This window comes from Hydra vulgaris, chromosome 09 (assembly GCF_038396675.1).
Source record: "Hydra vulgaris chromosome 09, alternate assembly HydraT2T_AEP".
Classification (NCBI taxonomy): domain Eukaryota; kingdom Metazoa; phylum Cnidaria; class Hydrozoa; order Anthoathecata; family Hydridae; genus Hydra; species Hydra vulgaris.
In genome coordinates, this window is record NC_088928.1 from 62,950,774 (window position 1) to 62,965,000 (window position 14,227).

Genomic DNA, 14,227 nt, shown 5'->3' on the forward strand with positions numbered 1-14,227 from the left:
TCTGTTTCAGCAATCACTTGACCAAGGTGAGGTTCTTACTGCATGGAATGTACCAACATTACTACTATATTCAAAAAAAGGCCTGACTACCGACACGGACAATTATCAACCTATCAGTCTCACCTCTGTTAAGTGCAAACTACTGGAAAATATAGTTAGGTATGTCATCCTAGCGCACCTTGTTGACAGAAATTTGATCAGACAAAAATAGCATGGTTTTTTCCCCAAAAAGAATGACTGTACTATACTCTAAATTGACATGCTATAACTGAGTGGATAAGAGTTTGGCACATGAAGCTAAACATTTCTAAATAAAAATTTCTTCACATCGGTTGCCTAAATAAAAAGCACACCCATACAATGCTTGGCGTTGATAAATTGACTCAACTTAATTGGAATTGACCTCATCTGGACGTGATGTAGGAATCATAGTTAGCAACAATCTCATAAAAAGACGCCCAGGTATGCACTGCTATCTCTAAGGCCAACAAGATGCTTGGCATGCTAAAAAGACTCATTTCGCGTAATGCATCATTATGGAAAAAATTATACATTAACGTAAGTGCGCCTTTATTTCGAACTCTCTGCCTCAAGTTGGAACCCACATTAAAGATCTTAGAGAGTCCAGAGACGCGCCACTAGGATAGCCCATAGTTTAAAGTAACTGCCTTATGAAAATAAACTATGGATATGACCTGACCTCGCTCAAAGAAAGACGTCATCGGAATTTAATACAGCTTTTATGATCGAATCTAGTAAAAAAAACTATTAACTGACCGTCCCGAAACTATTAACTATTAACCATGGGTCGTCCCGAAGACATTTTAATGGCGTGGAAGGAGGTAGGGGGGGGGGTGACGTATCTGTTTTTTGCCGACTAAAGCCCAAAAAAATATTTTCGCCAACTACCTTATAAAAAAAAAAAAAAAGAGCATCGTTGGCCGATATTTGCCGACTGCCAACTATAGTTCCATATGTGATTATATGTATTTTTTTATATAATTTTTTTTCTTCTATAAGATTTTATTTTTAATTTTAGTTTTCTGGATTGTTTAAAGGTATGTCTTCACCTCTCATTGGAACAGCATTTTGGAATGCTGTTGTATTTAGTTCCTATGGTAATAGCATTCGTTTTTTGGCTGGCGACAATATTGGTGATCGTCATTTGACAAAAAATGTTTTTCTCGCAGGAATGATTACCGGGGCAATTCAGACAGTTGTTATATGTCCTCTGGAACTAACTAAAACTCGATTACAAATTCAATCTTGTCCAAAATCAACTTTATATAATGGTAAAATTTTTATTTTAATATCATAATACTTTAATAACTATATACTTAAAACATGTATAAAATACTTTTATATACTTATAATATAATATGATCTTATATATATCTATAATAAATATAAAATTTAAGATGTTATGCTAGATACTTATGACTGGTAAAACGAGGATATGCCAATTGCATATTATAAATATATAATAAATTTAAAATAAGTTTCGAAAAATACTGCTTTGTGGTTTTATGTTTCATGTTTACAACCATAGACCGTTTCACAGGTCCCTTGACAACTAGTTCTTAGATATTAGCAAATATCCCGCCAAACATTGCTTATATCTCCAAAAACAAAGAAAAAAAGCAGCAGAATTAATTAATTGGTGCATATCTTTTTTAATGCTTTATTATTATTTATTTTTTATTTATTCTAGTTGAGTATGATTTAACAGACAAACATCAGTTCAGAGCTAAAATTATTTCAAACAGAGCATGAAGCTCAATTCACAATAAAAGAGAAACATAAAAATTACTATAAAAAGAAACAAAGTTCCCAGTAGGCACGGTACGTTTTTAAAACGTTCTCTAGATGTTTTTATTAGGATTAAACCTAATAAAAACGTATAAAGAAGGTTTAAAAACGTACCGTGCCCATTGGGTTTAATTCTTGACTTGTTTTGAACTGAAAAAAATCAAAGTTTTTTTTTTTAATAATAGTAGTTAAATTATGTACAATAAATACTTACTTTCACTATTTTTTCATAGAACCTAATGGATAAGCAGTTTTTATCTCTATTCAAAGCTGTAAAAGCTCTTTCTTTAGCTCTAATACCAATACAGAATTGAAGCAAACTTTTTTTTCGTTTGAACTGGTTTTGAAATGTATGATACAAAATACAATTTATGTGTACATTAAATGCTTATCGTGACGTTAAATGCTCATCGTTAGTGAACGGAAACTTTCGGCTTCGGCCGAAACTGAAACCGAAATTTCTGCTTCAACAATTTTTTTACTTTACCTGTTTCGGCTGAAATTTCGGTTCAAACCGCAACCGAAATGAACCGAAACTTTTATAAGATTTTTTTTAAGTTTTAAAATAGAGTGGGATCATGACGGTTTATTAATTGTAATCGTTTGTTAGTAAATCAATTTTTAATTATAACAATTGTAGAAATTTTAATTGAAATCACGTTACATAATAGTTTTAAGTTACTATTTTCAAATAATTCTTAAAATGAATTAACATTTAAGTAAAGCAACCCAAACCAATGGTTTCCTCAAAAGTTTCTCAGTGCTAAATTTTACAATGGAAAATAATCGATAAAAAACTGGTTTATGGAATCATTTTACCGTGACAGCTAGTGATTTCAAATACGGAACTTGCAATATCTGCAATTTGAAAATATCTCGTGGATCGCACAATCCAAAACTTCAATCACTTAGCGGACTTTCATCACATTTAAGAAGTCGTTTACTCTAAATAATCTCCAAACTGAAAAAGCAATACTCACAACTACCGGCAGTCCTGAAAATATACCAACTTCAGATCAAGTTGAACCTATTACAATTAAAAAAAGAACAATACTCTTATTTGACACCAGAACGAAACGATAGAGGGCTGAAATGTTGCAATTTGCAATGCCTGGTTGGGTTGACAATATCTCAAAAATTGATTCAAACTCCGAAGAAGGTCTGAAGTTTCATAGATTTATATTAGAAAACAACATTAAAAGCAAAGTTTGGTTTGGCAAAAGTAGCAAAGAGATTCCTTAGACCTCCACTAACATCTACCGAAGTAAAAAGGTTGTTTTGTACTGCTGGAGACATTCTTTCAAATGAAAGAAACAGACTTTTGCCAGAAAACATGAAAAAAAATGTATTCCGCAGAGAAAATACTTCAATTATTACCTTTAATTATTGAAATGTCTTGACATATCATAGTTTTTATCAAATTATGTTTCATGGTGATTGCTTAGATATATGTAAAATAGTTTTTTTCGCTTTAATTCGGTGATCTTAAAAGGTTAAGGGATTTTAAACATTCTATTTCAAATTTCGGCCGAATTATCGGTTTCGGTTTCGGCTACGGCTTCACTGAACCAAAATTTCAGTACTTTCAGTTCGGCTCAAATTTCGGTTTCGGTCGATCACTACTTATCGTGGCGTTACATGCTTATCGCGACGTTAGAATAAAAGTTTTGAGATAATTTAACTTTCGGTTTTTATTTGTTTAAGTATTTTACAGTTGTTAGCGTTTATACTGATAAAATATTTTTTATTTTATTGATGTTTTGTAATTAATCTTATGTATTTTTACTTATACAATCTTTGAAATTAATTTGCATATGAAGGGCTCAGTGGAAAAAGTACTTAAGTCACAAAATTAATGTTTTGAGAAAATTTAGTTTGATCAGAGATATAACACTTTAAAACAAGGATTTAAAATGGCTGATCAAAGTAGATTTTCTCAAAATATTTATGACTTAAGTCTTAAGTCACAAAGTAAATGTTTTGAGAAAATTTACTTTGATCAGCCATTTTAAATCCTTGTTTTAAAGTGTTATATCTCTGATCAAACTAAATTTTCTTAAAACATTAATTTTGTGACTTGAGTACTTTTTCCACTGAGCCCTTCATATATAGGTTAATAAATAATTGTTAACTCCAACTTTATTAAATAAATATGAAATCAACAAAAAAAAACTATTTTAAATGTTATATATAAAAAAAAAGAGATTAATATATTACCATTATATAATTATGAACATAAAAGTAATATAATAGATAAAAACTAAAAGTTAAGTTTTCTTAAATAAAATATAGGAGATAAAACCTTATAATTTTCACGTCACGACATGCTATTTTGTCATATACCATTCTACATTACTTAATAAATAATGTTCTAAGCAGTCAGTTTAACAAATTTGATTTTTTATTCCTTTTTGTTTAACAAGTTTTGTTTTTTAATTTTAAAAATTTAAGAGAAACAATACCAAGTTTTGTTAAACTTTCTCATTATTACAAAACGTAGAAGTAACCCTCTTTAGGGAAATAGAGCCCTAATATTCTAGCGTCACGTTGTATTAAATAAAAAGATATTTTGCGAAAAGTTGCGAGAATTAAAATTTTTGAACAAATATGTCAAAATATATAAAAATTTTATTTACACATTGTACTATTTTTGTTAAGGTGATGTAAAGATATTACGTTTCATAGTATTTCAAAAATCAAAAGTAGTAAAAAATACATTTTAAGTTTTGTAGAAGTAATATATTGTTTATTGTCTCCTCGAAACATATGAAAGATTAGTTTTACTTAATGGCTACTGATCTTAACTTTTTCCTTTGCTTTATACACTTTTGTATTAACTTTCGCTTCATTTGCTTCACAGAAGATATGTCAAATTGAATAGATGTTATGACTGTTATATACCCAGTCAAAGTTTAAAACACTCAAAATACCTTTAGTCCAATTATTAAAACAAATAACAGCAGAGTATGTTCTTATTTCAACTATTTTTTTACTAAAAAAAAGTGTTCTTTGGAACTCTGGATCTTATGATGGCATTCAAAGACTCTTTCAGATTTGGCGTCTAGACATGAAGATATTTTAATAGTAGTTGATCCTTTTGGAAGCTTAATAAGCTGGTATTATCAGGTATCTATAGTAAAATTGAGTTTGGTGATATTTACTGCTTTGTTTTAAAAGAAGCTATTTTAACTTAGACTTTAGGGATTAAATAAGGGTTTTTGTTTTTGTTGGCTGAGGCTCAAACCCATGAAATATGCAATTTTTAAATGTTTTATACAATCAAACAATACAAGATGGTTATATCAAATGAAAGAGCATAAAATTTGAATAAAATGAGTCCAAATACTAAATTTTAACTTTTTACTCCAAAATCAGTACTTTTTTTAGTAGTGTACCACCTTGACAGATTCTAATCACAGCAGTTTTTCATTTTTTTCCCAAGAGCAAGTAAAGTTCTTCATATATTCTAAATTATATAAATGATTATAGATAGAAAAGATTTTAAAAATTAAATTAAAAAACATATATCCGAATATAAATCTATATTTTTTATTGCTTAAACGTTTTCCTTGTTAAATTTATTAAGTTTAAAAAAATAACTTTATTAGTTAAAGTTATTATAATGCTTAATTAAAAGGTAAAATTGGTAATCGGAATAGTAAAATGGCCCATTTTATCATAATTTAATTATAATACCTAAACTCCATTCTAGATATCTCACGGTCAAACTAGTATATACTTATTCACGAAACCTAATGTCTATTCTAGATGTTAAACGGTCAAACTCTAGTATACGCAAGCATTTATTTATAATAGTTTTATTTTAACTGATTTTTTTATAATTTTGATCTCAATAACAATGCCGGATTTAGGTTTTTTAGACATCGTTTTTTATGATTGGAACTAATTCTAACCTGTGAGGAATACTTTGAAACTGCATTAATTGTAATAAAAATTACAGCTGCAAATAAATTTAAGAAAGCATTTGAACTTTAAAGCATTCAATAAGACATAGGGTAGATTGGGACTAAATGAGCATAGAAACAGATTAAGCATATCAATTATCTTGAAAACTACGTATTCGATATAACATAAAGTTTTAATTAATAATTATGTTTATAATAATTTAAAATAATTCAAAAAAACTGTATACAACCAACTTTTTACAACCAAGATTTAAGGCTGTAATGACTAGATAAAAAAATTACTCTATCATGTACGAAGCGTATATGTTTAAATAGTTCAGATGTTTTCTGTTACACCTGTGTAACAGAAAAAATCTGAAGAATTAAAAAATCCTTACAGAAAAGTCAAAAATTTATATTATTTTTAATTTGAATGTAAGGTTAACGACCAGGCCTTATGGTGATTAGTCTTCGCCTCTTCATAAATATGGCATAAATTGTTCTAGTTCCTTTTTTAAATAGTTTAATTTAAAGTAATTATTCTTGCACAGACTGTTTTTCTTATGAACTCAAGGTATGGTGAAAAAACTTTTTTTTTAACAGACTGTTGCATTTGCTTGATTATCACTAAAGACTTAAATAGCAAGAACAAGCACAGCATTGAATATCTAAATGTACTGTCGTCTGCTTCATTGTTATGAAGATATTTCTGCCACAAAACCTCCTACACCAATACCTTGACCTGATTCCGATAGTAAACCTTCTAGTTAAAATAAAAAAAGTTCTTATCAGTTTTTAAAAAAACATGCCACCTGTCTCATCACTCAGTGTTACCTAAACAACCTGGTACGTGACCTTAATAAAACCCTTAGACAAAGAAACTCATTGTGTTTTGATTAAAAGCGTGAAACCTGCTAGCTACTGCTTAAAAAAACTACCACTTATCACAAGCGAGCAATGGTGCTGTTCAATCTTTTTACTGAAGAAAGAAAACTTTTTTTAATGACATCAAAAGTTCAATATTTCTAATTTTCAGTATAAGGGAGAGGATTGAATGCTCTTTAATGTATCATTTAATAGTACGCAAGTTGTGTTGCAGCACAATGGAAACTTATTTTCATTTCAACCAATCAAATACTCTGTATGAAAGAACCTACAGCAAACTTATAAGATATTTTGCATTTAATTACATACACTGTTTTATCGGGATGCAGTTATTATGCAGTGGTTAGAGCGCTTGTTTTATAAGCAAGAGATCCAGGGTTATTATGCCAAGAGATCCAATGGAAGCTCTTGGCATATTTGTATCATCAGTAAGGAAGAATGCGTTAACTTCTTGGTTAAATGTTCTTCTGTGGTATCTGACAACACCGTTAGATCTTATTAGGGTAACTAAAAAATTAACTAACAAAAAAACTGTGATTTATTTATGCTGATTTTAGTTCCTCTGTTTTCTACAGTAAACTGGTGGATCAGCTTGTTCTTGTAAAACATCACGCGAGTTTAATATTTTCTACTCCCCTCCTTTTTTTTTACGAAAATTCGCGAGATGTTAAGCATGGTAAAAGGTTTCGTCAGAACATTGTACAAATGGAAAACTGGTATAACGGCAAATGGTTTCGAGAAATGCTAGCTAATTTCTGTCAGATGCTTTAACGTAACCAGCCTCATATAGAAAATATAGTAATGCGATGTGATGCAGAGATTTAAAGTTTTCAGTGTTATAAACAATAATAGTTTAAAACAGCAATTTAAACTTGGTTTTAATTTTATATTAAAGTTGATTTTAACGAACTTTAAAAAAAAAAGTTGTGTCAGAATCGAACGGACGTCATAACTTTATCAGTCTGTAAATTCAAAAATGAGATATTATCGTACAGTGTTAGTATATGAAGCTTTAAAGTTCAAGATAATGACAAAAAGTTTTTTTTTTATTATGCTATATTAATTTAATACCGTTTAATATCTCTTCATTTATAATAGTTTTGTTTAGATTTTTGTTGCGTTTCTTTTATAAAAGCTTATAAGTTGGATACGCTTGCTGTCAACGGTACTTTTATTTAAGATTTATTTCAAATTTTATATGATGCACTCCTCTATAGCTTCACTTGCCCCTACTATTTTACCAATTACCCGCTTGGGCAATATTTTATGTTAGAAAATATTATTAAATTAGAGACAATAATAAAAATATTTAAAACAATATTACAAATAATCCCGCTGGGACAAAATTTTTTAAGCAAATTATTATATTTTTCTAATAGCGAAAAAGTGAAAAACTAGTATTGCTCTTCCGTATATGAAAATTTAATAATGAAAATTACAGATACCCTTTAGCAAAAAACTCAAAGTTAAAAAAAGTTCTAAATCTTCTCTAGAACTCTCATAACTGATTTTAGTTTAGATATTGACCCATACATGAAAACTGAATGATTTGTTTTAAGTATTAAATTTTAGAAATTAAAACACAAGAAAGTCAAGGGTTTGATGAATTACAAATAGTATATATTCCAATTTTTTTTATCTATTACTTATTGAATGAAATGTTTCTGGTAAAAAACCATGAGGTTTTTTTTTGCATATGATTGAGTTTGCAAATAATTTGTTCACTAAGCCAAACGCACTCCATTAACATTCTTTTATAATCCCAAACTGCTCAAATACCCTTAGAAATAACTTTGTTTGTAACAAAAATAATCGTATTGGGTTTCTAAAAGACATACAGAGAACAATGCACTCCATCTATACAGCCAAAAGCTGAACGATGCCAAGCTTATTAGTTGATATGTATTGAGTGGTCCTAAACAATAAGGATTGTTTTAAATTCAGAAAGAATGGTTTTATCAAGAACAATCCAAAAATAATTTGTAGTCATTATCAAAGTCTTTTTGATAGTTTTGAGTAACTAAAAGATTTTCTTAGTGCTCTTTAATTTTGGGACTTTGGATAAAGATTTGACCCTAAAAGATTTGATTTTTGATTTTATTCCCAAAATTCAATGATGTTAAATTTCAAAAATAAAGTTTAGCTTTTAAAAGTTTGAATAAAAATGTTACTATTGACGTCGCGGTTGAATGACGTCAGCAGTTAAATGACGTCAGCGGTTGAATGTCTTAATTTTCGTTGTAATTAATAAAGTCACTTTAAAACTTAGATTTGGCATTTTCTTGGCCCTTTCTGACTTTATGTTATTCTTTTTATCTACCGATTTTAATGTTATTACTTCTACCCAAACAATATTTTTTAAGAAAAACATTTTATGGTGAGCTAATGTCATGCACTAATTGTTTAAAACTAAGTTTCAAAACTGTGTTGAAAAAACGTCCATTTGTATCAAGATGCATTAAAAAAGTCTGGTTACAAATTTATATTTAGTTATATTCTGAAAGTCTTCAAATTTCTTTAAAAAAACCGTAAGCCTAATATTTTCTGGTTCAACCCTACATATAATAAAAATATTTTTACCTAAATTGGTAAATACTCTTTGGAATTAATAGACATTTTCCAATTGACCATAAATGCCACAACATTTTTAATAGAAATACTCTAAAGGTGAGTTACAGGTGTATGCCAAATATCATATTTATTGTTAACTCGCACAACCATCTTTTAATAAAAAACAGCACTCCAAATTCCAATTAAGATTGCGATTGCATTTTTAAACCAAGTTTAAATCAACAGTGTCCTGTAAGTAACATAGTGCATCAAGCTTTTCTATACTCAGACCCTCCGGACGAGAATAAAAAAAAATGTATTTTGGAGTTAGTGCAACCACATTTAATCTTATATACGCTAACCATATAGAATCTTATAATATCAAAATTTAAAAATACATAAAAATGAAATTGTCCGAGGAAATATGGAGGTTAAAAGAAAGTAATATAAGCTCGACAATTGAATGAAAAGTTGTAAAACGTTGGAGATCTTACAATCTTACGATTAAAAAATGCAACCTATGTCTATATGAAAAGTATCTATTATTATCTTACACCAATGATATCTTATCAAATAAAAGGAATGAGTTGGTACCTAATCATAAAAGGAATGAGTTGGTACCTAAGCAGTATATCACCTATGGTTTACTAATTTTGCATAGCAAAACTAAGTAACCATAACAATATATTTAATTAAAGTTCATATTAATTAAACAATCAATTTTTTTACACATAACTTTATTACTTGTTGTATAACAATAAAACTATACAAATATATATTGATTTATTATTTAATGTAATTTAAAATAACGCAAAACAAACAGAACTTAAAATTTATATATCGGGAAACATAAAAATTTTAAAACTCAATAAAAAAGAAAAAAAAAGAATTTTTTTTTTTCTTTTTCTTCAACTGGACACCAATGGATCAGAAGTGCAAAACAGTTGTTTTATTACATCTTCATTGCATTTTAATTAACTTATCTTTCTTACACGGTCTCGACGATAACTCTTAAAATCGTTATTACAAGCCTCTTGAGTTTTCTCTAACATAAGACCATAGGCACATAGGCAGTACCATTTTTTCTACTATAAGGTATCCATGTATTAATAGTTTATGCAATAATCTCGAAATTTTAAAATGTCTAATTCAAAATCACTAAAAATGCAACAAAGTTTAACATGCAATCTGTAAATTAGCACTTTATCAATTTCTGTAATTTCACTAAATACGTCTTCATTTAAAAAAGCTATCCTGGCTGTATTACCGTCGTTAGCGTTCCCACTACCACCTGATCTTGGTTAATCTACTATCAGACCATGAACCTTTATCCGAGAACTTTTTCTGAATTAAACTCTTTTGCTCTATTACTGAATTCTTGGCTTCAAAACATCTTGCTTGCCAAGATTTAATTTTTATTTTATATGCAATATGCAATAAGCATTCAAGCACCTTATCCAAGCATGCAAGTTTAAAAGACCAAACTGGAGAATATGGTTGAAATGATTTTTTTAATAACAATTTCAATTTCATTTATTTGAAATTGTTATTTAAAAAGTTTGGACTACATACACTAAATCATGGCTAACTAGAAGCAAATGCGTTAGATAAGGCAGTGTGCACTTTTTCATCAATCATAGTGATTTCGATATAGTTTGATATATATTTTTCGCCCTTCGAAAACAGCAATAGATGGAATCAAATTAGCGATTTCATTTTTAAGTTTACTTTCTTTATTAATCAGTACAGATTTTGTTTCGTTTTCAAACTCAAAATTCAGAAGTCTACGAGAAATGGTTGACAATGGCTTTAAGTTTCTCCATAAAATAACTTATTTTCATCTATACTAGTAAATTGCTCTAAACAAACAACATAAGTCAAAAATAAAGAAATTACATTTGATGAAATACGAGAACTGCTTTCTTGGGATAACACTTATACTTATTTTGATGTAAAAACGTGAATTACTTTTAAGCGTAAATTACTTGACATAACTCATAAAAAAAAATATAATTTACTTACATTTAAAAGTAATTTGTTTTTTTTTTACATAAATTATACCACGTGTAAAACTTAATTACCTTAATTAAGTTTTTTATATGAGTAACTGTTACTTGAAAAAGTAATTTACTTTTATAAGTAAAAGTTGTTTGCATTTTTATTTTTACTTGTAAATGTAACTTACTTTTAATGGTAAGTCGTGTAAAGTAAATTACTTTGAGAAGTAATTTTGGTTATGAATATGTAAAAAATTTATATCGAAATGCAATTTACTTTTTAAATGTAAAAAAAGTTATTTATGAAGTAAACTTACGTAAACATAATATTCAAAAAAAGTAACACTTACTTTACAAAGTAAAATAAAACTACATCGTAACAACAAATTACTTTTACGTGTAAAAAGTAATTTTACACGTAACTTATAACTTTTACAAAGTAACTAATTAGCAAAAACAGCTTACATAAAAGTAATTTGAAAAAAATTGTTATTTACAATTACAAGTAAAAATAATTTTTATCTTTGAAATTTTACACTTTACTTTGTAAGTAAGTAAAATGTAAGTATTTACTTTCTCAAAGAACAGTCATTTCATGCTGATTTAACATAAATTTTGAGATAGATAGCGTATTCAAATCCATTACCTGTTTGTCTGGGTAATACTTCAAGTAATACTCTGATGTATGTGGGCAGTTATTGTGATGGGGGATTGGGAAAGGATTTTTTTCACGTGTATCATAAAGGGTAGTACTATAATAATTAGGGGCAAATATAGTCAACATGCGGATATACTAGTAGTGTAGAGACGGGCTCCCTGCCGCATGAGTGCTAATAGAGGCTGCTAAATAATCATTTATTTTTTATTTATTTTTTTGTTGAGTAGAAATAGGTTAGTCGTCATAATGAAACTTTGTCGAGGAGGGGGGGGGGGAAGGGAAGAAGGGGCATAATTTCGAAGCTATGGGTAATTCATGCATGTGTAAACCTTGACTAAGTCACTGTTAGAGCGCGCTTTTTCTCCAGTTTTTTTTCCTTACATTTGCCTTTTCAATCAAGTATTGTGTTATGGTAATATGACGCAATATAACATTATTGTTATCCGCAAGGACATCGACTGCTAAAGCAGTTTTCAAAAAATTGTAAGTCATTTAAACTATCTGATATATTTTATATGATTAAAGGAGCGTTAATCAGATATTATCTTTTATTGAGTTTTATCATATATAATCTATTTGAAAAAAGCTGGTAGGGAAAGCTGTTCAATCTTCTGCTACAGGTTGTGGAGCTCACAACCTATAGTAGAAGATTGAACAGCTTTCCTTACCAGATTTTTTAAAGCAATTTATTAAGGTTATTAGGCAACACAACAAAAAGGAGGCTGTTAGGGTGCCCACAATGTGGGCACCTTAATAACCTTCTTTTTGTTGCGTTGATGTCCAACCCGCACAAGAATGATTAGAAAAATAAAATCTTGTTCAATTAAAATAGTACTCTAGAATAAACTTGTAATTTTTTTTCAAACGTTAGTTTGACTTTACAAGATGTTTGTCGGCTATCAGTTGTCCCGGAATCTTGCGATTGATTTTTTACTACCTTTTACTACCAGAAAATTCCAGCATTTATGTAAATGTAATAAAAGTCTTAAAATTGTTTTCATAGCCAACTTGAAAACTCCACTTTTTAAAATTTCCTTTTTTTTTTTTTTGATTTTACTTTATCTTTCAGACTTTACTTTGATTTTACTTTATCTTGACAGCGTTTGTGTAGTTCCGATAAACATGCGTGTGAATTTGTTTCCTGGGCAAGGGGGTTTGTACCCTTATTTTTTTTTTAAAGTTGGGGTTTATAACTTTTTAGAAAGAAAGATTTTTTGCAAAGAATCTTTGAAAAGGCATTTTTTTGATTTATTTGAGTATTAATTTTTTTGTCGGAATGAAATAGGTTAGTGGCCCTGATAAAAATTTAACGTAAAGGAGCCGGGCATGTTTGTAGCTATGCTGCTGCTTTTGGCTTTTCTTATTCAGCGTGGTTGTTGTCAGGGCCGTCCCGAAGAGGTCTCTCATTGAGGGAGGAGGGCGCATGCATTTTTTTCCAACTAGAGACACACACTCGCACACACACACACACAAAAAAAAGGTTCTCTATATTTGACATCCGCCAACTATACTTCAAAACTTGCCAAATGAAATGCTAAATGTACTAATGTGCTAACTCAAATGCATATACAACAGCTTGGGGGAAGGAGGGGGATACCTCTTTACCCTCCGTTCGGGACGGCCCTGATCATTTCCAAAGCAAGAACAATAAACCAGACAATCTTTTAAAATAAAATTTTAAATAACTGATGTAAATAACATCAGGATTGATTAAAAAAAAAAAAATTAAAGTTAAAAAAGTAAATGTAAATGTACTAAAAAAAAATTTATAACTTTTCATAACCACAACAACCTCTTATTTAAATTTATTTAATACAGCGAATTTAGAAAGATGGTTCAAAAAAGCACACTTTCAAATTTAAAATTATATGGTCGATTGGAAGAGAGTGTCTTGATGTTATTTTAGCATGCAGATGAAATAACATTAAGTTCCTATATTAGAAGAGTTTTGATTTAGTCTATTGTTAAATTGAAATAGGAATTTCTTTTAAGATTTGAGAGGATAATTTGAATTTATATTAATATATAATAATTCATCATTAGGTTTTTCTATTAGACCTATAAAAATTTTCCGAGAGGTTAAATGTGACATCAAGAAAATTCACATTGAAAGAATTCGTTGGAAAGGGGTGGGGGGGAATAGAGGTCAAAAATGGACTTAATTTATGAATGAACCCTTTCCAACATATTCTTTCAATAAAGTGTTCTATTTTTTCAATTAAAGAAATAGTATAACTTTTTTTGATTGAAATATATCTTAGGGAATAATTAAAATTGTTTATTTCCATGTTTACGTTATGTAAAATACAAATAAGAGTGCTCAACAAGTATAAACTTGGGGCCTAAATTGAGAGTGAATGGAAAAAACGTTATGCCAACCACTAACAATCTTTTAAAAATAAAAAATACTCAAAAGAGACTAT

The 14,227-nt window shown here is 29.0% G+C and overlaps 1 protein-coding gene across 2 annotated transcripts in view; it reads left to right on the forward strand.

The window, feature by feature from the left end:
• Positions 1 to 14,227, forward strand: part of LOC101236274 (mitochondrial basic amino acids transporter) — a 35,653-nt gene that overhangs the window by 15,239 nt on the left and 6,187 nt on the right. For both annotated transcript variants that reach the window (XM_065806298.1, XM_065806297.1), the window contains one exon: positions 1,040 to 1,292. In XM_065806298.1, the coding sequence (XP_065662370.1) occupies positions 1,040 to 1,292 (253 nt within the window). The remainder of the gene's footprint in view (positions 1 to 1,039; positions 1,293 to 14,227) is intronic.